This window comes from Artibeus jamaicensis, unplaced genomic scaffold (assembly GCF_021234435.1).
Source record: "Artibeus jamaicensis isolate MK-2021 breed Jamaican fruit bat unplaced genomic scaffold, CSHL_Jam_final contig_432, whole genome shotgun sequence".
NCBI classification, from domain to species: domain Eukaryota; kingdom Metazoa; phylum Chordata; class Mammalia; order Chiroptera; family Phyllostomidae; genus Artibeus; species Artibeus jamaicensis.
This window is the reverse complement of record NW_026521828.1, coordinates 350,113-376,250: the sequence shown is the minus strand read 5'-3', so window position 1 is coordinate 376,250 and position 26,138 is coordinate 350,113. Positions and strand designations below refer to the sequence as shown.

Below are 26,138 nucleotides of genomic sequence, written 5' to 3'. Positions count from 1 at the left end.
AGTAGATGAGGAAAATGAAGCACAGAGAGGTTAAGTAACTTGCTCAAGATCCCTCAGCTAGTAAGTGGTCCAGCTGGGATTCAAACCAGGCATTCTGGCCAGGACTCTTAGTGCCAGACCACCCATGAGTTGAACCTCAGAAGATGTGAGACATAAGGAAGCTATGTTTTGCAGGCAGTTTTGGTAGCAGTTGCACACTCAGATTTAGGTTTGAGCCCAGGACAGCTTTTCCAGGAGAGGAAACTAGGGTTTTCTCAGTAGAAAGTGGCAGAGCCATCGTGTGAAACAAAGTCCATCTGACTTCAGAGCCTGCTGCTCTGAACCACTCTCTCCTCAGCTACCAGGGATATTCCAGCACTTCTCCCCTCGCACCATCTCCCACCTCCTATCCCACGGACCTCAGACACTTGCTACCGTCACACCATGCCCTTGGCCACTGTCCTCCTGCTCTCCCATCCAGCATTCTCTCAGAGCTCTCAGAGATGCATCACTCTTCTCCTCCAACACCTTCAAAGGCTCCCAGTTGCGTCTCACAGTGGTTGCCAAACTTGAGAGTAACAACATCCATCCAGGGAAATTGTTACAAATAGCATATTCCCAGGCTCTCCTCACATGCCAGTCAATTCTGAATCTATAGGACTAGTATGTGTCTCAGGTATGTACATTTATTTTAAGATTTTATTTATTTATTTTTAGAGAGCAGGGAAGGGAGGAAGAAAAGGAGAGAAACATCAATGTGTGCTTGCTTCCCATGTGCCACCACCTAGGGACCTGGCCCGCCACCTAGGCATGTGCCCTGACTGGGAATCGCACCAGCAGCCCTTTGGTTCACAGGCTGGTGCTCAGTCCACTGGGCCACACCAGCCAGAGCCAGGCAGGGACCTTTTTAATAAGCCCCTCAGGGGACTCTGGTGCAGGTGGTCAGGGGCCACATTTGGAGAATAAAAAACACGTTTCTCAGAATAAGGTTCATCTTCCTTGACCCAAGCAATTTTTGTACCATCAACTCCCACTAAGGCCCACACACCATAGGTTCCATATATATGTCTGCCGTACATCACAATGGCTCTGCTTCCTCCTCTTTATTCATACTGTCTTCTTGGCTGGAATGTTCTCATCAACCCCAAGCTTTCCTACCAAATAACCGCTCATCTCAGAAAGCCAAGCTCACAGGCCAAACCTCTCTGAAGCACCCCCAGGTAGGACCCTGCAGTCACACAGGGCTTGGCCATGTCCTGGCTGTGCCATCTTCCGGCTGGGTGATTACATCGGGTTCTCCTGCTGGCTCACATGCTTCTAGCATCCTCTTTGTACATCCCTGCATCCAGTCAGTGCCCAGGATGCTCTCTGAGTGTCCACAGACTTAAATTTAGGGGACAAGGTTCGTAGAAATGAAAACATCACTGTAAACTATACAAAAGAAAAAAGGGGATGCTGGAGCAGGAGATTCTCATTTGTCAGATGAATCAGTGATAAATCAGCCAATTCTGAGGCACAGATTTAAATGAAGGGAGGAGATGAGAGAGGGAGGGGGAAAGAGAAACAAAATTTAAAAAAGAACTGCAGAGGTATCCAATCTTTTGGCATTCCTGGGCCACAGTAGAAGAGGAAGAGTTGTCTTGGGCCACACATTAAATACACAAACACTAGCAAAAACTGACGAGCCAGAAAAAGGTTTTCAGTGAATTTACGATTTTGTGTTGGGCCGAATTCATCGCCATCCTCAGCTGCATGCGGCCCATGGGCTCTGGGTTGGACAGCCCTGCAGAAAGAAGCACTGTGTATCCTTCAGTTTACCTGCATTATCTCAGCAGAACTGAGTGACAGAGAGTGAAAGCTGTAGTGGTGGAGTTCATGCTCCTCGGGCTAACTGTGCACTTCGGAAAATGACTCGACCCCGCTGAGCCTCCGTTTCCTCATCCACAAAGCAGGATGATGGCACTATTATTACCTGTGGCATTGCTGTGAGGACTAAAACGTAAATACACGTGAAGAACAATGCCTGGCATTTGTCAAAAGTTCTGTATATGTTAGCAAGTATTCATCTTTCCAACAAAATCTCATTATCCCTATTTTACAGGGGAAAGGGAAACTCAGAGCAGGTAAGCCACTTGCCCAAGGTCACGTTGCAGGGCTAGATTTTGAGACTGTGTCTGGCCGACTTTGAGGTCTTTGGCCCTAATGGCCACATAGGACAGAGGCTTGGCAGGATGACTCCTAAGTGGACGGCAGGGACCACTCTGAAAGCCCCCACAGGCAGCTCAGCGTCTGACTCCTGTGGCTAACTCCACCCAGAACTGCTTTCCCACCCTATCAGTCAGTCCCCTCAGGGGACCTGTGCACTTGGAGAGGAGGGGCAAGCCATTACTCCCGCTGCCCCCAGGGGGTGGGGGTCCTCCCACCACCCCAGAGCTTCCTTGGCACAGAAGCCACGCCCCCTTCCAGCTGGCCTCACCTCTCTCAGTGAAAAACACTCAGGTCTACTGTCCTTCCCTGGGACACCCAGGGATGCCCCCTCATTTTTCCTCCAGACCCTCCATCCTTCAACCCTGTCCCCCTCCCACCCAGCCTCCCCCACAAGCTCCACCCATGCAGATGGCCAGGCACTGTGGCTGCTGCCCACAGAAACTGTTCCACAGGCTGCTGCAGTGTGAGGCTATGTCCACCCCTCCTTCCTCCCACCCCAGACCCAAGGAAACCTGTAGGAAGCTCTTGGCAGCAGGGCCCAGGACGAGAGGCTTGAGGCAGCTGCACCTGGTGCACACTTTTCAGAAAGCGCCTGAGCAGCCACACTTGGCAAAGTCACCTGCCCCCACTGAGGACCAAGTATACGCCGAGCACTGTGTGGAGGGTTTTTCCTGAATGATCCCAGTTCCCCTTCACAACATACTGCTCCGTCACGACTGTCCCCATTTCACAGCTAAGGAAACCAAGGCTTGGGGGAGTTAAGGCCTGTGACCAGTTACAGCTTTAGAACAGTTCTCAGAACCACACTGCTTGCTGAGTTCCCCCCTCTCCAGAGTTTCTTATTCAGAAGTTACGGGCTCCTAACATCAGCCCCAGGAGCTTGTTAAATATCCAAACCCTCAAGCCCCATGCCAGACCTTCTGGAGGCAAATCCACAGTCTAACAGGATCCCAGAGGACTTGCCCTTGACCTCTGCTAAGGGGGCTTACAGAGAACAGGCATGGGAGCGGCAGCCTCACTTTTGCCTTCCATTCCCCCTGCCTTGTGGAGCAGGGTGGGGGCAATGCCACAGCCTTTATTTGCTGCCCTCAAGGGAGTCCAGGCCTGCGACCTCCAGCACCTGGCTGGTCACAGTGATTCTCCTGTTCCTTCCATCACCAAACAGAAATTGCTTCTCAGGGAGTAAATCAGACAGCCTTCCCCCAAGTGAAATTGCTGCTGCAAGTAGAAACGCTACTCTTTTTCTTAAACTCCTCGACAAGCTGCAGAGCAGCCTCAGAAAGCCGGGGTCCTTGCCCTGCGGGGCACGCTCTCTGTACATGGAAGGTGCCAGAGCTGGGTGCTGTGGAGAAAGCTCTGCACCAGGAAGTAAACCAGCATTTAGAGAGGAGGTCGGCTGGAGTGGGGGGCGCGAAAGAGGGTGCTCTGCCCTCTCTTGTCTCTTTATAACATCATGAGTCGGAACAATTTTCTCCTAATAACAATGCTGATTTTTAAAAATCCTAGCTATAGACTCTTATCTATATATAGACTTCTCACTGTGGGCCAGGCCTCGTGGGTAGTCCCGTACAGACCTCATCTCACTTCATCCTCATAAAAGCACCGTGGCGTTGGTACCCCAGGACTCTCATCCCATTTGAAAGGTTAAGAAATCAAGGTGGAGCATAAAGTACTTATAGTCACACAGCTGGTAAAAACTGAAGGGAGGTTGTGTCTCACCGCAGTGAATAGACGGACCCTCCCTGTCTTCATGGACATAAGCTTCTGTGCTCATGGACACCAGTGATTTGCAAACTCATCTCGAGGCTTGAATCGCACCGAGAATGAAAAGCTACTTCAGTCTGGACTGGAGCTGCAAAAAAGCTTACTGTATAGGCTGAAGAATTTAAATATTCATTATGCAATTAATGCTGTGTAGTCACACATCAAAAAAAAACCCAAAGACTTTTTTAAAAACAGCTTAAGCACTTATCGATTGAGGACTTTTATAACTCTCAAAATGGAGACATCCCCGTATCTCTACAGGTATTTTAAATGACTTGAATTAATCATAGGCTTAAAAGTCTCTTGCGATCTTCGTTAACTTCCCTGGGTTTAATTAAAACATCTGTGCACTTTTAATTTATCGATTCATCCACCTCATATGTCATGTTTTTAACACACCCCAGCATGCTCTGCATCATTTTTAACCCGATTTCCACTTAACTAAAGCAATTAAATTCACCCCGGATTAATTAAAGCATCTATACTTTCATGCCTAAGTCAGCATGTGCTTCTTTCCCCACACGGCTCCTGAATGTCAGGGATCTGACACACCTGATGAGTTTTTTGTCCTTCTGGAAATTCTTCCCTGAATCACTTTCTTGCTTATTAAACTGACGTTTGACAGAACGGGAGAGAGGAAGCTGGCACACCTGAACTTTTGCCCTCTGAGCCGGAGACTCTGCCCGTCTGTCAGAAGTGCCCTCTGGTCACCTCTCTTCACCAGGGGTCCCCCTGGAGTGTCTGAGTGTCCTAGGTAGGAAGTGGGGGAGCTGTTCTTGTTGCAGGGAACCATCATGATCAGAATGGCTGGTGGTCTTTACATTGGTATTATTTTTCCTAAGATTTTATTTATTTATGTTTAGAGAGAGGGGAAGGGAGGGAGAACAAGAGGGGGAGAAACATCAGTGTGTGAGAGGTGCATCGATCAGTTGCCTCTCGCCAGCCCCCAGTTGGGGACCTAGCTCCCTGGCCCACAAACCAGGCCTGTGTCCGGGCTGGGAATGGAACCGGTGACGTTTCAGTCCATAGACCAGCGCTTAATCCACTGAGCCACCCCAGCCGGGGGGCTGCATTTGTGTTTTTATCATCATTTTTTGGTTCTGCTTTCTAACTTCTCCACTCTACCTACACAAGAAGTCCTTGATTGCTCTGCCCATTTTGCAGGGAGGGAAAACTGAGTCACTGAGGTCAACAGGCTCTCACTCGGGCACAGTGAGCCGGGGAGCTATGCGGATAGTGACAGGTTGTGCCCCCACCAGCCCCGCATTTGACAGGGTGAGTTTCCTTCAGCCTCAGCAGCCTCGGGCTTCTCAGTCTTTCAAATCTTTCCCCCCCCAATCTGATAGGCCAAGGATTCTCTTTCATAATTATTTTTATCTACATTTAATTCCTAATGAAACTATCTCTTCATACTTCTATTGGCTTTTTATATTTGTATTTGTAGGTCTTCTGCCCAGGTTTGATTCATTTGTCTCCTTTATTGATTAGCACATACTCTGTGTATTTCACATATCAAGCTTTATTCTGTAAACTGCACACAAAAATATTTCTTCCCAGTGTGGTTCTTCCCTTAGTTTTGTGTAGAGTGTTCTTCATTGTATAGAAGATCTAAATTTCATGCAATCGGATTTGATCTTCTTTTCCTTCTTGCCTTCTAGAATTTATGTTCCTTGCATATGCCCCTTCCCAAGAAAATAAAATTAGTCTTTAATAACTTTTTCTAATAGTTTTGTAGGGTTTGTTGAGGTTTTTTTTTTTAGTACGGTGTTCAGTAGATGTCAAACTTTATTGTTTACCAAGTGCATTACCAATTGCAGGGACCTACCAAGAAGTGAAACTTATTTCACTAACACTGTTTTGCTCAGCACCAGGCCAAGTCCAGTCTGGAAAGACGGTGGGACACCAGTTTTGGCCTCAAGGACGCTGAATTGAATTCACATCACCTCCATGGCCCAAACATTTCATCCTCAACTGCACCAGGAGAATCAAGGCATCTTCATTTCTCCAGCACCTTTCCTGCCACCTAACCCAGCTCCTGGGTTGGCCAAAGAGTCCATTTCATCTTTTCATATGATGGCTCTAGTAGTGCCTCATTGTCTTTAACATCACTCAGAACAACTTTGCTAGATCGTATGGTGACCAACGATCATATCAGCGTGCATTTTAAAAGATCAAAATTGGCAAATTCTTGTGCAGCCACTTTAATATTGGAGATGGAAGCACATACATAACATTTTCAGTGTTTATTATTTCAAGGAAGGTAAAAACAAAACTGAAATGCAGAAATAGATTTGTGCAGTGTATGGAGAAGGTGTTGTGACCAGTTGAACGTGTCAAAAGTGGTTTGCAAAGTTTCTTGGTACTGCTGACAATTTGGCCAAATAATACTTTGTTGTGGGGCTGTCTTATGCATTGGAAGATGTTTAGCAACACCCCCGGCCTCTACCCTCTAGAAGCCAATAGCGGGAGATAGCCGACATACTCAAAATATCCAAATTAATCAAGTTATGGGTGAAAATGAAAAACTTGTCTTTTATTTTATGGAAAAAGACTGTAACGAACTTCTTGGCCAACCCGGTACTAACACCTATCAGGTTATTCATTAATATTTATTCACTAAATGAGATAGAAAGCAACAGAATGCTAGTGCTATTTTGACATTTTGTCTGGAGTACTGGGTTCAAATATTCTCCAGTCTGTTTTCCAAAGGGGTTTTCCATCAGATTTCAAGTCATCTTTAACAAATACATTATTTGAAATTCCCTCTGCCTGTGTAGCCCAGCCCACAGATAACTTGACAAAGTGAAGGCCTCCCCCTGTGCCTGTACAATTAAGCTCCTTCAACCATCTCTGCCTTCCTTTCACGTGCTCTCCCCACTGCAAGCTCCAGACAGATAGGGCTTGTCTTGCTTAAAGCATCAGGCATTTGTGGCTAGTCCTGTCACTTCCCACCAAGTAAATAACACCAATCATTCATCTCATCCCTTGACGAGAACTTTGGTGAAAGAGAAAAATCTCTGGCTTGATCATTACAATGAGCATTACACCATTTAGTCGAATCTAAATTGTGTCTTTTTTTTTTGTCATCAGCCTGTTAACTTGTCAGTTGTTAGTGACGACGGCAATTTATTTCTCTTCTGCAGGAGTCTTAGAGTTTCCATTTACTAGATTTAGTAAAGCAGGAATAGTCACTTTGTGCAAACATTTTAATTAATTTTAAGTAGAAGCTCGAATGCACAATGTTCTGGTCCTGGAAGCCTTAGGAAGAAGAGAGCAGCGGGTGGGGACGGGGGGTGGTTGTAAAACTCTCTACACGTGACTCCAGAAGCACCTACCCCCACAGCCAGAAAATAGGGTGGGGGGGGTGGCAGGTGGGTGGAGAAAACGATGAGGTCTCTCCATTAGCATCACCTGGTGCTCTTCTGTGGTGGTGGCGGTGTGTGTGTAAACATGTGTGCGTTTGTGTATACATGTGTGTGTGCACGTGCACATTTGAGAACTATGACATTTTTAATGTTATGAACCATTGAAGTCAGTTTGGACCTTGAGTTTGGAACTCATGAGAAAGCATCCACTCATTGCCAACTAGGTGTCAGGTGCTGTCTTGCGCCCTTGAACTTGTGGTCTCACTTGATATGCCATCCACTCTGAGAGACAATTCTTTGAAGGGGAAATTGGGTCTCAGAGTAGTGAAGCAACTTTGCCCAAATCCCACAACTACTAAGGATGGGCCAGGTTTGGTGCCCAGTTCTTTCTGGCTCCCAAAACCCTGCTCTTTCTACTTCTATTTCCTATTATTATTGGCTAAGATATGAAGTCAGAATTGTTTGTCCTATAACCTAATTTGTAAAAATCATGTACACTTAATAATTGTAAAAATGTAGAAAGAGTTATTAGTACAGGAGATCCCTGACTCACGTCCAGCCTCTTCAATGAGGTCTAGGCTGAGCCTTCCATTCTGTAACGCTCTGGGTTGAGTTATATCTGAGAATGAATTCATGCAGGTCAGTTGAGCAACCACTGGAGGGAGCACATCAGGCATTTCCATTCTGCCCTGAAGGCAAATGAATTACTAGAGACTTTCCTCTTTAACTGGCCTTCTGCTTTTTAATGTAACATCAGCAGAGCCATCGAGTGCCCCACTTTCCAGAGAACATTACGGTGTTTTTGCATTTTTGCCACACTCCCAGTGAGTACGCAGCAAACATATTAAAGGAAGGCTGCATTTAGAATGTGCAGAACTTTCTGACCTGACTGTTCTCCCTTTCGTGTTTCCCTGAGTAATTTAAATAGGTCACATTTAAAATGTGATTTCCCAGGCACCTGATTTGAAATAAAATCCATTCTTACATTCTTGACAGTCCTATTTTTTTCCACCATTTGGAGCATATGCAGAAGAGAAACTATTGCAATATGAATAAAGAGAACCCTAACTGCAGTTTATCCATTAATAAAGACAGTAATCACTTGTCCCTTACTTGCTATCCTCTTCTGCCTATTTGAGGGGCAGGAAAGATGCAATGAGAGCCCAGGGGTGGTGGTTTCATGTAACCCTCTCTGCCACCCATAACAGCTGGTCCAGTGTATTGTCCTCAGGTGAGAAACAGCCCTCAGAATTTCATCTCACTAGGTATGCGTGACCACACTTCTTACCACTTTCCCACTTGTGTATGTGAGGGTGAAAGTGAGTAGGAAAGGATGTTTATTCCAGCCGTCCTACCAGGAGAGACCTTCAGTGTTACCTAGACCGGAAATGGCCAGTGAGTTTTCTCTTGAAGGCCAAGTCCACCTGCTAGCAAGTCTCAGCCAGAGCACAATATCAAAGGTTTTGAGCCCCTCTCTTGGTCAGGGACACAGGTGCCATGGTCAGTTGATGGTCCCTGCAGAGGTACAGGAAGGGGGACTCAAAGTCATGTGCACACATGGGACATCGTGACCTAGAGCTTCGCGTGAGTCTCCCGAGAAACTGACACAACAAATTTACTTGGTCTTCAAAGACCTCTCCAAGTGTCGATGAAGCCCCTAATTTCTCGCCCTCGTTCATGTTTGCTTGACCCCTAATTTGAACCTTGGGCACCCTGCGTTCAGAGCTGTCTCTTCTCTTAGATAATCAGCATGGGCAGCCACTCTCCAGATGTGTGCTTCAGAGCCCTTGAAGCGGAAAGCACACTCCTTGCGTTTAGACCAAGTTCATCTAAATTCAGCACATGGCTTTGATGTTCTCACCTTGAAGTGGTTCTCCTCGGGTAGATTCATAAGGATAAGAATTCTATGGGGAGCTCTGTGTGTACCCTCAAGGCTGTTCTTTGATAAAGCCTTTGGGGAGGCATAGCCCCTCAGTCACATGACAACTGCTAAGATGTTTTTGCTTTTGGTCAGTTTACCATTAGGTACAGCACACACTTCCCCAGAAAAAGGAAAGGGGTGCACTCCAGACCTTGGTCTGCCCGCATCTTTCATTGATGGCCATTCGGGGCTTGCCCATAAGCGTGCCACTTGGGAAGCCCTGATTATCAGGACATAGGAGCAAGATTTCCTTCATCAAACCAACATCAGTGAATGCAGCACCAGAAGGAAATCCACACAATAAACCTAGTCCTGTCCTCGAGTCATTTACAGTACCGTGGAGAAATTAGGCACTCGTGGAAGGAAAGTTAATTACTATAAACCTGTGGTAGAAATGTGACAGTAAGTGGGGGTTGATAAGATTGGGGGGGAGGCTGTTAACTAGGGAGTGATCTGATGAGGTGTATAATCGCCTCATGGGATGAGAAGACCATTCAGGTTGCACACTTGTAGAATTCCTGAAGCCTATTCATTCCAAATGTTGGGTAAACCATGGCCCTTTCTGAAGGTCTCTGAGTGCCAGTTTCAGAGTCTGGAGCTGAGTCCTCATTTTGGGTTCACCTTAGAAGCCAGGTTGAAAATTCAGGCGCTTTAAAAACTGATCCGGGCTCTGGCGGGGTAGCTCCGTTGGTTAGAGCACCATCCCAATGCACCAACGTTGTGAATTCAATCCCCAGTCCGGGTACATGTAAAACGCAACCAATGAATGCATGAATAAGTGGAACAACAAAAAAATCAATCTCTCTCTCTCATCAATAAATTTTTAAAAAATGATCTGGAGGTGAGAAGTGAAGGCAACCACTAAAATCCCACTCCTGATGACCTGTAAAAGGGCAGAATTGGCACCATTGTGGCCAAACAGGGGAAAACTGCTGGTAAATCTCAGAGCAGATCATCCTACAGGTTTTCAGCCTCTTCCTGTCGCCAGACGCCAGAGGGCCCCGGCTGAGACGTGAACGGCTCAAGACGCCATGTCTCCAGCCTGTTGTTCTAATAGGCCAGGCCCATTGAGTCCTCATACTCGATTACACAGGTGACGCTTTGAGCGAGATGACATTATTTCCTCATGGTCTAGATAAGGAAACTGAGGTATAGAGAGATGGTGTCACAACTGTGGCCCATCTCCCTTCCTTTTTAGTGACCATACACATGTCAGGAATAGGAGTCAACTACCCTGAGGGTAACATAATCAGCCAGGTGGGTGCTGATCCCTCAAACCAACAACGGCAGAGGCACATGAGTCCACACAGCTTAGTTAAGGGCACAGCTTAAAGTCAGGCCAACGTGGCTTCCAGCCCAGTCCCCCACTTGTGACATTGGCCAGCTAACTCACCAGTCTGAGCTGTACCTGTCAAACAAGACCATGACTCTGGCCTCCACCTGGCAGAATGGTTGTGTTGATTAAGTAACAAATGGCACATAACGCTCACCACGTACTGTGCCCAGCCTGGCACATAATAAGCATGTAACGAGTGGTGACTGCTCTTGTCAACAGCATCGTTGTTGTGGTGGTGATGATGGTTATCAATTATCTGCAGCCCGTGCTGCACTCCCGGGGGCCTGAGTCCTGGCCAGGAGCTTTGCAAGCTCTGCTGGAACACCATCTGAGGCTGACCCAGCTCTCCAGGCACTGGTCCCCCTGACCCCGTGCTCTGTCTCTGGTTTTGCAGCCGCCTGCCCTGTCCTGTGCAGCGGGAACGGACAATACTCTAAAGGGACATGCCAGTGCTACAGCGGCTGGAAAGGTGCCGAGTGCGACGTGCCCATGAATCAGTGCATCGATCCTTCCTGTGGGGGCCACGGCTCCTGCATCGACGGGAACTGTGTCTGCTCTGCGGGCTACAAAGGCGAGCACTGTGAGGAAGGTAAGCCCCTCAGGCGGGGCGAGGCAGGTCGGGGCAGCTGCGTAAGGGCCGAGGTGGGAGGTGTGTGCAGGCCCAGAACTTGGCTTCCAAGCCCCATCCCAGACTCTGCCAAGGAAACTGCAACATTTTGCACAGACAACTTCAAACCCCTTGGCTTGATGGACTTTTTTTTTAAGAACTTCATGTTTTATTTTTCAATTACAGTTTACATTCAGTATTATTTTGTATTAGTTTCAGGTGTGCGGCACAGTTTGATGGATTTCTTGTAGAAAACAGGAAGCTTGTGGGATAGTTATGGAAGGAATGTTTCGTTTTCCTTTATAGTAATTAGTTCCTTTTCTCTTTCTTCTTTTTCTCTCTAATTTGCGTCTTCTCCTTTGTCTTTCTGTCCCCTCTGTCCCTCTGTTCTGCCTCCTCCCCTTGCTGCTGCTTTTCCTTCCTTTCTTCCTTCCCCTTCCCCTGTCTTCCTTCCTCTTTTCTTTTGCTTTATATCAAGTCCTCTGAGTTGGGACTTACTAAGGCTTTCCAGAAAAGAAGGAACAAGAATCCTTAACTCCCCCTCCCAGTCTTCCTCAAAGCTGGGATTTTCGTTTTTGCTTTTGTTTCGTTGTTGTTCTTTAACTATCTATCCCTTGTAACCTAAGACTGATTTATGTCTGTATAAATATTTCTGCAAAAAATGAATACCACTGGAAGGCAGGCAGGGTTGAGAGACCATAGGTGTCCGAGTCACTTCGAGACACCCTGTGGGGGACATCATCCTGGCTGGCTGTGATCACAGCGGTCAGGATAGCAGGTGGGTAGGTGTGCTGCAGGGGGGCAGGGAGTTGCCCACCCCAAGGAGCTCCTTGGAACACGCACCAAAGGGGCCCGCAACACACGTGGGCAAAAGTCAGGGGGTCATACACTGACTCTAGTCTGACAAAACCCGACCAGAGACCAGGCCCAGACTGAGATCAGGAAAAAGAACACCTCTTGGCAAGTGTTCAGAAACCAGCTCTAACTAGTCCTAGTTACTCCAGTTAGTTCTTTCAGAAGACTTATTTGGTACCCAGGTGCTGGGAGCCAAATGCAAGTCCAGGGAACACAGCCACGCTGGCTTCAGCCTTCCTGCCCTGGGTGTGCCCTTCCTGAAGATGGTCTGCAGTTGTCCCGCTGTGCCTTCCGGCATAGAAAGCAGCAACCGCAGTTGCTAGGAAGGAAAGAACCTAGGTCCTCTCGGCCCCTCACCTGCTCCTCTACCTTTGAACCGGTTCAGGGGTTGTCTTCCAGCTGAGCACGTGTTCACTAAGTCCATCTCCCAGTGAAACGTCCCTGCACATCTGAAAGAGCCTTCTTCCCTCCCACGTTCCCAGTGGAAAAAGAAGTATCAGCTCACCCAAAGTGAAGCCCACTGCCTGCTCCACAAGAAATACCTTGAGGTGACCACTCAGGATGTCCCCACAGAAAAGATCCTGTTGGACACTTTATGCCCATGTCCTCACTCAGCTTCTGACTGCCGAGGCGATAAGGGAGGACCTCAGGTGCTATGAAGTTCTCAGATGCAAGTGAATTCATTATCATCCATTACCCTATAGATCTCCGGGGTCCCGTACAAAATAACGCCCCTCACCACAAAGTAATGATGCCGACTTATCCTAAGAGATGCACACAAATGCCCCCTTTGTGTGAAAGCTCCTGTTTCATCATTTTTAGATCTATCGCTACAAAGAGTCGGGCTCCATGGCATCATTCTTCCAAGATTTTCTAATACGTCAGTGATAATGCCCTTAACGGGGCCCAGAAGTCTGACCCCCCTGAACTCCATTTGCTCAACTCTATAGTTATTTTTTTCCTCTCTTATAATAGGTAGCAGCCATTTGTCTGCATCATAAAACCAAATTGGGAGTTGGGTTGGGGGAAGTACTGACTTAATAATCCTGCTTGAAAGGTTCAAGTTCTTAAAGAGAAAGGAATCCAGGAGGCAAAGCCGCACTCACTGAAAACGGGAGAGGCCAATAACACGGCGGGAAAGGTTAAAGCAACCTTTTGCATATGCCGTTTGGGAGAGGAAAGCTCCAGGACCGCAGCCTTGCCCATCTTGGGATATTTTCCCCTCCGGTCAAAATTGTGCACATCCGTATGAATAGAATTTCAAGTGATTTCTCAACTTCCCAATTCTCCCGACAAGTCTTGCTTGAATGTTCAGAACGAATTAACCATGCAACAAAAGAAGGAAGCCGCATGGATCATTATAAAAGGATGAAACCCCGTCTGTATTGATTTCTGCCCCCCAAAAAGAGTGAACTGAGTGATTCATAGGCTGTTTTCAAAATAGGAAACGGACTCAGAACTTCTGGATCAGCACTTTTTCTTCCATTTAGCCTTTTTATTTCTGATATTCATCATAGTCATAACGTTCAAACAATTTACCTGAAAATGGCCATGGCAATGAAATCAATAGTTGCCCTCCTCCATTTCTGCTGCATAAACATGGTTTTGCTATTAACAAATGTGCTCGAGAAAATGAAAGGGCGCATTTGTGCGGCTTCGTTCCATGATGTCCGAGGGACAGGAGGGCGACAAGAGAGGAATTGACACATTAGTTTAATTCAGCCATGTTTCCATGTCAGCTCCATGGCCGACTCATTTTTCAGTGACATTTAACTTCATAAATGTAATTCATGGTTCTTCGGGGGTTTATAGTACCTGTTGTTTGTAAAACTCCTTGACCTCCTTTTTCACCCTTAGGGATGAAAATTGCATTCACAACCCTTTTTTGTCAAACCTTTCGAGGGCCCAAGACTAAATGAGTTCTAATATCTCAGCTGCCAGGGGGCTGGTGTAGGCACATGGTACTTACCAGTAAAGACCACTGTCTCCCTTTTAAGTATAACCCTGTCTCTATTTATAAAGCCTCATCCAAGGCCATCGTCCCTCCTGCCTGCTAAAGACTCTAAGGATAGTTCCACAAGACCATCTTAGGCAATTGGAACCAAATTTAAAAATCATCGTGAAACTGCTCCCCTTCAAGTCTGAACTGAGTTATTCCATCAGCTGCTGTAATTGTACCGCACAAAGGGCATATTGACTGTATCACTGACCATGAAAAGGGGCAGCTCCTGATTCTAGATCAAATAAATGGTTCTTTTGGTGACATTCTGGTCCTGGGCTAATAAATTGCAGGGGATTTTCTGCCGCCCTTCATACGGTAATTCAGGATAAAGAAGAGTGAGCTCGTGTATTTGGAAGAAAAATGCCAGTTTATTTATTTTTTGTATATTACTTTTGATTTCCTCCTTTTAAGAAAAAGCTTATAATATAGTTTTTTAGTTTTTTGACAGCTCCTAGCCATTGACACCTCACCAAACCTTTTAAACAGGCAATTATAAATGAAGGGTAATTTCGGAGGCACATGGCACATGAGGTATTTTTGTGTATATTTCAATTCTGCTGTGTTAGAAATGGGGACATAATAAAAACTAGAAGTCAGGGATTTTCTTTTATTAGAAGAATGTGGAAAAGATTGATTCTGAACGAATTAGTTCATGTTTTGCAGATCCCAAAATGCACAGCACTCTTCCCCAAAGCAAAAAGTTGTTAATACCATTTTTCTTGTCAGTCCTTCACACTGGAAATTTGTCCCAGTAATGACAAACGCTCATGGCAACATCTGTCATTCATTCCAATAGCAGTTGTGTATTGCACACCTACTATGTTCCCTTAGAGCACGTGGTAGGTGTGAGACACCAAAGGCATTACACAACCTCTTTGCAAATGACTCCTAAGTGGTTGGCTCTGTCCTTCATTTACATACAGATGTGTCCTACCATTCTGATTGGAGCACATTCAAAGGTACCACAAAGGCATCGTATCACCAGGAGTTAAGATCCCCATGACAATGAATTCAACATTAAAGTGACTATAATCAGAGCAAATACGATCCTTACAACTTTAATAATAAATCACTCAAATTCCCATTTCTGAGAATATATACCTGATTTTTTTTAATGAGCTATTTTCCCACAGCTCAAGTAGTTGTGAACTTATTTTCATAATAACGTCCTGAAACTATCCAAATGGAATCCTGAGAAACACCTCTTAATATTGAAAATTCTTGTTTTTTCCTTAAGGGAGGGGTGCTCTTTGGAAACTTCGTGGAATATTGTGATTTCTAATAAATCCAAATTCCTTGAGTCTGATGTCCCCCGGAATGAAATCATTTTGTAACTTGGATAACCTAAATAATGTCATAATTATAACCAATGCATCAGTTGTAAAATATGCCATTGTAGTGTATACCATAAAAAAGACAAAACACACTCTCCCACAAAAAGCCGAGACCCCAAGGCATTACCACCTCCGTGTCATGATGAACTATTTACAGGCCAAAAATCTCGCAGGTTTTAACTTGGCCTTGGACAAGGAGAGAAATGAAAATCTGCTCTTAGTTTGAGCCACAAGATGGCACGCACACACAGGAGGGAGTGCATTACACTTTCTGTGTGGTCCAAAACACTTCGAGAGAAAAATTGGAAGAGGTCTCATGCTGGCTGTGCCCTCAGGTGATGGCAGAAGCAAATTATTTAATCTAGGCCAACAGGCCTGATTTCCAGGCTGTTGAAACAAAGGCGATGCATACCGTCATCCAGTAAGGTGAAGAGACCTCCCTAATTTTCTGATCCACGAGGAAACCTCGGGCCCCCCGCAGGACCACCTGCCATCCACCGTTCAAACTACATGGTGTGCAGAGTTCTCTTCTCCAGACTCCTAGGAATTTAAGGAAGCTGGTCTTCTAAAAAGCCGTGTTCGTCCACCCGTGGCTGTATGGACATCGAAAGTGTGGAGTCACATTCTCATGCAAGAAGTCCTGTCCTCTTTGAGTTGATCTCAGAATAATCATCTTCAAGTTACCTACCAACTATACATCCACTCTGATCCCTGAGATGGGAGAACGGTCAGACCAGAGAACTGTCAAGAGCAACAATGCCCAGAGTCTGACCTTGAAGGAGTCCAACTGCCTGCCTGGTGGCAGGTCAGTGCCCGCCCACAGAGATTCCCCCCTCCAGTGCCCTCATGATTTTCTGTCAGAAGATTACCCCCACGGGACGATTTCCACACCCAACCTCCCCTCCCCCGTTCCACACATTTATTGCACTAACTCCCTCAGTAGGCGTGTGTGCAGACAATGGAACTTCATTGCAGGCTTAGCCTAAGTGAAACAATTAGGAAAGTCAATCACTGATGAATTTGCTTCGTTTTCTTTTCAGTCCTTTGTTACCTCCCAAAGTCAAGTACAAGTGACGTTAGAATGAGCCTCTCTGCTTTTCCCTGTGATAGTGGGGGTACTCGGGCTGGGCAGTACCACCCACACGCAGAGCACCCGTGTCCATGGCCTGTTCTTAGATGCTCAGACGTGGTTCAGTTAAGGCACCAATGTTTATAAATGCGGGATTCTGAAGCTTGAGTGGAACACCTCTCTATCTGATGCCTCCTATTTCTGCTTGAGAAATGCCCTTTTTTCTCTTACAGTCTCTTCGAGTTTGGGATTTGGTGATTTGACAAGTAACAAGTGTTGAATTCTTTAAAGGGATTTGGTCTGCCTTACCTGGCTGCTGCATTTGCTCGTGAGGGGATAGGATTTGGTGAACCACTGGTCCATTCAGCTCTTCTCTAGTGTCTCACGGCCCATCCCCCACTCACGAACTATTTCCCTCTTTGTGTTTTTCAGTTGATTGCTTGGATCCCACCTGCTCCAGCCACGGGGTCTGTGTAAACGGGGAATGCCTTTGCAGCCCTGGCTGGGGTGGTCTAAACTGTGAGCTGGCGAGGGTCCAGTGCCCGGACCAGTGCAGTGGGCACGGCACTTACCTCCCCGACACCGGCCTCTGCAGCTGCGATCCCAACTGGATGGGTCCCGACTGCTCCGTGGGTAAGTCGAGAGGTTGTCCCCTTACTCTCCCCAGTCCTCATGTCCCGTGTCCTCTGTGAGCTCAAACACATGGACGTCTACTCCTCACACAGCTGGGCCTTTGGTCCGCGGGGCTTTGGGCTCCTGACTCTCTTCTCTTCCATCAGGAAGTCTGTGATCCTTGAGAAATAACAGACCCCTGCGTAGGCTCTCGTACCTTGCTGGGGCCATCACTGCAAATGGACGGGGGGCCCGGGAGGGACACTGCCATTCGCATTACAGATTTTCCCATGTGTGCTCCCTAAAGGCACCAGAAAACAAAACAGAACAACTCAATGGAACACCCCGTAAAACAGAACAGAGGCTCCCTCGGGGTGTGCGTGAACCTGTTGCAAAGCCCCGAGTCCTCCGGTGACAGGCAGATAATGAAGTTGTACTGCACACTTTATTTTCCTAAAATTATGAGCATGTGGCTTACCTCCCAAGCGACCTCACCAGGGAACGGTTTGGCAGTTCAAGGCCAGCCTTCCCGAGGGTGGCTCCACTGACCGCCAGGTGCCTCTCCGAGCAAGGGACCACCCTTCCGTCTCTTCCTCTGGCAGTGAAGCAGCTGTTCGATCACCACGGGACCTCAGGCAGGGAATGTAGGTGAGGCTCTGCCTACAATGGGAAAGGAAGGAGTATTTCAGTGCAAAAAGAAAAAAAAAAGACTTGGTTAACATGGGCTACTTTGGAAGCCACTTGACTGCAGTTTCAGCCCTGAGGCTGGTTGTCTAGGCCGAACTCTGCAGAGAATGGGGAAAGGGGGGCCCTGGAGGCCCCACTGTGGTCAGGACAGTGTGACTTTGACTGAGTCACTGGCCCTCCCTTCTGCTCTGGTTCCCCTCACCCCGGGCCTGACGGCCATGCCTCCCTCGGTGGTCTGTCGCAAGAACGAATGCCCGCCCATGCTTGTCCTCGCGTGAGAGGTTTGGAACGCCAGAGAGCACACGTCTGTCTGTCTGTCTCCTCCCCAACCACAAAAGACTTTGAGCTCCTTTGAGAAAGAGGCTGTGGAAATGCAGCATCGTTCCAGGGCCATCACGGCCACCAAGGTGCGGGTCGGTCATCATCATGGGAATGGAGCTATGGGGTCCCCTGGGGGCCTCTGGCCAGTTCAGGCCCTCAAGGGGGAAAACACCCCAGCTCGCTAGGGAGTCAGGGTTCACAGGTGTCTCTTCACGGGGGCACCTCCCAGGTGCCTTCGCCAAACTGGACAACCCCTGTCTGAGCTGCTGCCGCGGTGGCCTGCAGCCCTGAAACAGTGCGTCTCACACTCCAGCACGCGTCAAAGCCACCTGGACAACCCATTAAAACAAATTTCTGAGGCCCACTCCCAGAGTGTCCAGCTCCAGGGGTCCAACCGAGGCACACGCATTGGCGTTTCTGGCAAGTTCCCAGCTGACAGTGACACTGCTGGTCCAGGGAAGCCCTGCTCCAGAAAAGACGTAGCAATAAGTCAGTCCCCAGCCAGTGCAAAGAGCGAGGCCTCCCAAAGGTGACATAGCGCTGGGCCCTGGGGCCTGCTCCAGGGACCGGGCCACGTGCGAGGTCTGGCCTCCATTGGAGGGTTTCGCCAGCGGCGGTGTTGAGCTGTAATCGTTGTTTCTCTTCCAGAAGTGTGCTCAGTAGACTGTGGCACTCACGGCGTCTGCATCGGGGGAGCCTGCCGCTGTGAAGAGGGCTGGACAGGCGCAGCGTGTGACCAGCGCGTGTGCCACCCCCGCTGCGTTGAGCACGGGACCTGTAAAGATGGCAAATGTGAATGCCGAGAGGGCTGGAATGGTGAACACTGCACCATTGGTAGGCAAACGGCAGGCACCGAAACAGGCACATATTGCTTTATTTTCATAAATCGTAGATCGATAGTGATGGTCGTGCATTGCAACCGGCTGTTCCTTCAGGGACACGCGTGCTCTCCAACATTCTTGCTGCCCCTCCAAATTGCCAAGGGGACAGCGAAGGGCAAAGCAAGGTCCCCCGATGGAAAAGGCTTTCCCTTCTTTCCAGAATTCCACATGGGGAGGACAGGGACCGCATAAGAAAATCCCTCCAAATTACGGATCTCGGGAAGGGAGAAATGCACACGCATGGGAAATTGTCAGGGCCTGGAGGACTCGAGCCCCTGAAGGACCGTGGTCTGCTCCCAGCTGCCTACGTCACCGGGTCCCTGCTGGCTGGCAGCAGTTAAACTCACTCGTTTTAGACAAGGCCACATGTAGGCAGGACCAGGAATCCCAGGTTTCCGGGGAAGCCACGCACCACTGTCCTAGGTCTGAGCATCCTCCTGCTGTCCCCAAGACAGGGTCTCCCCCTTGGGCTCCTGACCCTGCCCACCACCACCAGGGTCATCCGATGGCTCCCCCTCTGGCCCCATTCCATTCTCACTCAGCGTCCTCTCTATAAGCTTCTTGACTGAGAATGTTTTTTAAAGGGCCCTTTCTTTGTTGCAAAGTAATACTTCTCAAGTTTCTTCAGGAGTTTTTGTTTGTTTGTATTTTGTCTTTATTGTGGTTTGGAGTGAGAATACACTAAGCAGAATGTGCCCAATTTTCCCTTTCACTGAGGCCACGGAAGCCGCAAGTCTCAGGCAGTTGAGATTACCTCCAGTTCTCAGGTGTGCTGTTTAATCAAGTCAGGTCCAGGATTCACTTCCTGCCGAGCCGGCTAATGCACTTACTTGTGTGCAAGGCTCAGAGATGCCTGCAAACTACTGACTTGCCCCTGGTGAGCCGTCTAGTTGGGGGCCCCTCCCCGCTGTCCTAGCTCCCAAAACTCTAGTCACAGACCACCCACCTGGAATGAGAGACCAGCGTGAGGAGCCTACCCAGAACTGACTCGGGGGGTCAGACTCAGTTTCCCATGCTGTTCATTTGGGTGCTTTCGCAGAGATGAAGCGCGCTCTGCATTAGACTTCCCCCAGTTCCACCTAATTGGACATCTCAGGGGCAGCGTGCCAATCCGGGCCAAAACCGCAGCACTGGGACCCTGCCGGGACAGTCGGTTGGCAGTGAATTGTTTCTGCAATCTCTCAATGATGCTCCAGATCCTGCTTCCCCTGCAGCTACTTTCATCTTCGGTTCCCTGCAGAGTCTGGGGAGAAATTCAGAAGACTTTCCGGGGGTGGAGCGGGGGACACACACAGCCCACCACCAAGACAGTGTCAAATCTCACCACTAGCTGCCACTGGCAGGGACGTTTCTTGTGTTGTGTTTCTGCTGCCCACTGTGATTTAAGTCCTCTCCCCTTCCCCACACCTCCATTGCCCCCAGTCTCACCCCGCAAAAGAGCTCCTGCCGCAGATAACCTTTAAGTAGAAAATCCTACTTTCCCTCCATCCACACAATCCAGCTTCACCTCCCCTTGGCTCTCGCCTTCCCACACCTGCCCAGGGCTTAGTGCCCTGCAGCGATGCCTGCTGGCTGTCTCCTCCCTCCTGCCCATGCCGCGTCTGGGAATAGCTCACAGGAGGGCAGCCCAGGTGCATCAGAGCAGAGTCTGGAAAACCTCGGCCAGCAGGCCCGGATCTGGCCTGCTGCCTGTTGTTCTGTGGCCGATGAGCTAAGAATACTTTTTATGTTTATTAAGGGTAAAAAAAAATTTAAATACCTCTTTGCATTTGACAGTTGTATGAAATTCCCATTTCAGTGTCCATAAATAATCGTTAACGGCAGAGAGCCACAACTATCTGTTGATGTACCATCAGCTTCTACTTTGTGCCTTTGAATAACCAGGAGACCCCATGGTCCACAAAGCCATTTGTTGTCTGGTCCTTCATAGAAAAAAAAGAAATGGCCAGCCCTGAATTAGAGAGTTGCACAATTCGTGATGGGGAGAAAGGAGAAAATGGGTCAGCATTTGCATTAGGAAAAGGAGCCAGCTGAGACTTGAAGGACATCAGGGGCCGAGAGGAAGGGAGAAGGTTCGCATGTCACCATGTGGGGTGGAGAGGAAACCACAGTTGAGCTGAAGTGTTTCTGGGGCCATTGGGAGTGAGATGGGAAGATGGCCACTGGAGTCTCAGTAGAAAAGGGTGAGAATACAGACAGCAGGGGAACACAGGACATGTTTCCCTCTAGCTAGCCCTTTCCGTGAGATGAGTTGGAGAAGGGTGTTTCTGCTACTTAAAGTGTTTGGTTCAAGGTTTGCATCTCTGTGCGCCGAAATACGAATTCTTGAGAGACAGAAAATGTGCATTTGCATGCCAAGTCAAGCTCCCAAAATGAGGAGAGCAGTGACCTGGGCAAGTCTCTGGTTCAGGACAGTGATCGCTCGTGACTCTGAGTTTGTGCTGTGTAACTTCTAAAGATCATTCTCGCCAATGCCTTTTCTTGGGAGACGTTAGAGTTCTCTGGTTTCATTGGTAGGGTGGATGCTGTCTCCTCACAGTCATGTTACCTGGGGTTTGCTTAAAAAAAAAAAAAAAAAGGCCAGGCATACCTCGGTTGGTGAGATTTGCTATTCAGAATCTAGAGATGTCCATACATGCATGATCGCTCGCTTCTCTACCTCTGGCCCCAGATCTATTTGTGGAGTTTTCATCTTTTATTTTGAGCAGACTCTTCTGTCAATTCATTTGAAGTAAATGCCACAATTTACAAGCCCAGAATCAGTCCCCCTCGGGATGCTGACAGTCAGACAGGAAAGAGAGGCTCTTTGATCCTTTCTGAGCAGAGCCTCAAATGCTATATTTTGAAAATAGAAAATAAATAAGAATGAAATGGCACCTAGTCTGCAAACAGCGTTTTGGGAGATACAGGGGAAGGCCGAGTGCTGGGCGCCTAGTGTTGGGGTACTTCGGTTGTCCGTGGCCTGTTCCCAGAAGGTCATGGGAGGCAGTTCGAGTAGGGTCATTGCAAATAGTCAACTGAATAATTCACATCAGCACTTGTGGAACCCGTTTATTTTGCTGAAGGAAGCAAGACGATAGATGGGCTGGGGGAGGGGGCAGTCTGAGGGTGTGGATAAAACACAGACTTCTAAAACAGTTGGGGACAGTCACCAGGATGCACTTCTGGAATTTTTTCAGCCAAATGATGTATTGTATATTTGGAAATTTAGTAGATATGGCTAAAAATTTAAATATAAGGTATACTGTTTCAATGTTAACCATTAGAGTTAACTCAGCGGCAGCCTGGATTCTGCCAAACCGTGGTTCTTGTAGTACCTCTTTCTAACAAGTTAAGTATAAGGTATAGCTAAAATTTATAGAATTGCATGGATAAGAAATAGGCTTTGAATCCAAATCAAGCACAATTCACGTATAGCTTTGTAATATATTGCATTAGCATTGCTTGGATAGGCCACATTTTCTCATGAATAAATCAGAAGGCACATTGTGTGGTCAGAATACTTTTATTCTTTCGACATGATTGTCAATTGTTTTTTTTTCCCTATAACCTGCTACCACCACCACCAGCCCTTATTAATAACTTCATAAGTCCATCCAAGGCTGTAACACCAGGGCATAAGGGAACCACAGAACAGTTGGAAAACACTATCAACTGAAGTAAACTCAGAAAAGCTTCTCTTAAAAGGAAATAGAGTAAATGTTAATGTGTTGTGTGAGCAGAATAGTTGGGCACTTACAGGGAGAAGCCAACGTTCATGTTGCCAGGGAATGCAAGGAAAGAAGCTAAATTCTAATTGAGGGTTGTTGCTATTGTCTCCTGAATGTGGACTGTCCAGACATCCTTTCTGAATAATGCAATCTAACACACCAGGTTGCATAGAATGAATCCACCAAAACCAGGCGCTGACCCTGGGTGAACTGTTGGATGTCTGGGTAGTGAGCAGTGTCTGTCATGGTTATTTCAACTGATTTTGTCTATGTGGCCATGACCTCCAGTTGCTTCTGAGAATCATGAGGACTCTGTTTCTGGGATCATATGGGTCTGTGTGACCTGCCCGTGTGCCACAAGTCAGAAAAGTTTTCCTCTGTTACATGGGGGCCCTTCTATTTTTCCTCTTTAATTGGTTGGGAAAAGAAATAGATCCTTGTGATATTAATAAGGAAAACGAATCTTTACCCAAAGTAGAACCAGCTGTGCAACAACCTGACGTGCTGGTGAAGTGACTGTCATCAAAAGTAGACAGGTCACGGTCCAAGAGGGAGAGACCTTCAGAACCACAGGGAACAGGCTGGGAAGGAAGCGCCTGTCAGAATTAACCGACTTCAGACTGAATGCAGCTGCTTCTACCTCACATTCCCGCTTCTTCCCGTGTTATGAAACTTTCCTCTGTAACGATTATCCTTGAACATTTGAGCTTTCATGACTCTACAGTAAGATCAAGTTGAGATGAAATTAGCCACTGTGGAGCCGTCCTTGCCACCAGGTTCGGGGACACAGCTAACTCTCTGATTGGTTAATTAAGCCCATTCCTCTGGGGGCTCTTGCTGGGAGCCTGTCCTAGGAGCTTCATCTTTTGAAGTGAAAACCTAAAGTGAGGGTCTTTCATGTTAAAAATGATAGACAAAGTCTTAGCCAAGCACAAAAGATGTTCCACTGCTGCTGCCCCCACCCCGCCATCCTATAATTTGGCCAAAATATGAGCCTTCTTGTTGAAGGTCTGTCATCGTCGTGTGCCCAGGTGTTCTTGTTGAGTCTGGGCCAGGTGGTCTGCACAGGTGCGCTACCCAAACCCAGAACAAGGACCAGGAGGTAGGATTTCAGGAACACATTTTCACCTCACCATAAAACAGTAAAATACCATGAAAGGGGAAAAAAAATGCCTCACAAGTAATGAGATTCTCATTGCTGAAAGTGTTTACTTTCATGGCCTAGATGTTGAAGAGGGACATTCAGCATCAACTGGAACGTAGACTAGACAGACACAAAGCTTGCCCCGACTTGAGGGCACAGCCATTCTGAAGTCCAAACGGAAACATTTTTGATGCTTCCTGGGTGATTTTGTCATATCTACCCATGTAATGAGCTCCCATAAAAGAACACAAGGAAGGAAGGCTCGGCGTCTGAGTCCCACGGGATGACAACAACTTGGCGCATTCATTGTATTATCCCCTGAATGTTTCAGAGGGTCCCGTTCATGTGCCAACTAACATGTAGCCCACAGTGACAGACGCAAAGAGTAGAAAGCTTGGTAGGAGGCATGACTGACTTTGCCAAGACAAAGAACTAAAAACATAAAATCCACGAGAAAGAGTTAGCGTGAGGAAGATTTCAAACTCAAAAGAAAGGAAAACCTGTAAGAGTAAGAGCTGTTGAAAAAGCCAGGTGTGCTGTCCTACTGTGTGCTGTCACTTCCAAGTCTGTGATTCTAGGTCCCACAACACGCACTCAAGACTCGATGTGTCCAGGAAAGGAAAGCCCAGTGGGCCCTAGAGATCTGAGCTCCCTTAGATACTCTGTATGGGCCTTTTCTCATCACTTGCTGTCAGGCCATTGTGGTGTCATGAAGGACAGGTTGATGGAGGATGGGGATACCTGTGTCCCAGACTTGACTCTGCCACCACCATTCTGGCTGCCCCTGGAGAAGTGACCCGACCTTCCCAGCCTCTGGGGCAAATGAGGGGGTCGGACCACGTAACTGCTTTACGTGGGCCATGTGGACCAGAGCATGGCCCACGAACATGAGATGATTTTGTGAATGTATGAGTATATGTTATTGATTACTAATGAGGGGCTTTTAAAAATAGGTATTAAGAAAAGCTGTTACCTAGTTCCTCACACTCATGATTCTACTAGTATTATTGCTGAGGTTTGTGGCTCAAGTAGGTAGTGATGTTAGGCCTGAGTAAATGCAAAGAAAAATATTAAGCAATTAAAGGTGCAGATTGCAAATATTATGCATGCAATATGTCACTGACTGAATTTAAAACACACGTGGATGAGATGATCTCGAACAACCTGTTCCACGTCCAGAATTTTATTGCAAAATCGTGACGGGGCTGTTCTAGCCCAGTCCAACCTGTCTTTTGTAAGAGGCGGGGAGGGTTTCCCACCAGGCTCCATAACATGCGCTTTAGGTTGAAGGGGTAGCCTCAGCAGAGTGCTGGCTCAGCCGGTGGCGTGTTGTGGGCTCATTGAGTATGGTCAGTAGTGCTTTGCTGTTAGTCGGTCTGCTCGTCTCAGCTCCAATTTATATCTGGTTTCCCTAGGGAATCATTTTGTGCCTTGAAAGCCATTTTTACGTAGTCTGAATAACCAGGGTCCACTCTGTCCACTTGTATTTATGTTTGTTCACAGAAGGAGATAGTGTTAAGGCAGGAGCTCATCTGCCTGTGCCCACTTCTCTTGGGCTCAGGACGATGCTAGCGTGACAATGGCGTGTTTAAGACAGAGGCCTCTGTGTCAGTCTACCTGAGACCAAATCCTGGCCAGTTTCCTAATGTCTGGGTGCCTCAGTTTCTTTGTCTGTAAAATGGGAATACAAAAACTGCCTACCTCGTTGGGTTATATGTAAAGTCCTTGGTACAGAGCCTACCATACAGTAAGAGCCAAATAAATGCGAGCTCATATCATCATCATCTCCCCCATCATCACCATCACTATCTAGCACCAGTGCAAGAAATTAAAGGGCAAGGGAGGATTAGCAAAATAAATTCATTATGACAGTTCTACTGCCTTCAACCCCCTTTACACATCTGCCTCCAAACTGTCAAGCAGTCAGTGACATGTCAAACATAGCACCTGCCCATCCTTCAGTTGCTAAACAGGTTCTTACAGAGAAACATAAACTGCCTCTCTCACCTGGAATTAAGCCTGCTTCTTTTACTAAGTATCTGGATTGTAGATGGAATCAAATAACTGAATATCCTTACGTTAATAGGGGCTTATCATGTAATCCTGGTTAGCTACTTTCAACCAAAATTTCTCAAAATAGTCCTCTTGGACATACTCTGGGAGGGCCGAGGGGTCTCCCTGAAGACTGGTTTTTAATTCTGTGGTTGATTTATGATAAGTACAGTTAAAAAAAAAAAACCTTTTTGGACCCAGCAGTTTGGGGATTCTGTTGTTATTAAACAGGATAAAATTTCACGTTTTTTTAAGCCAATGTTTCTTGAAGTAAGGACTAGGGAGGTATTC

The 26,138-nt window shown here is 47.3% G+C and overlaps 1 protein-coding gene across 1 annotated transcript in view; it reads left to right on the top strand.

Moving 5' to 3' along the window:
- The window catches only part of TENM2 (teneurin transmembrane protein 2), an 860,793-nt gene that overhangs the window by 714,629 nt on the left and 120,026 nt on the right, over positions 1 to 26,138 (top strand). Inside the window, exons 10-12 of the mRNA XM_037167968.2 lie at positions 10,968 to 11,162; positions 16,873 to 17,073; positions 18,709 to 18,894. Of these exons, the coding sequence (XP_037023863.2) occupies positions 10,968 to 11,162; positions 16,873 to 17,073; positions 18,709 to 18,894 (582 nt within the window). The remainder of the gene's footprint in view (positions 1 to 10,967; positions 11,163 to 16,872; positions 17,074 to 18,708; positions 18,895 to 26,138) is intronic.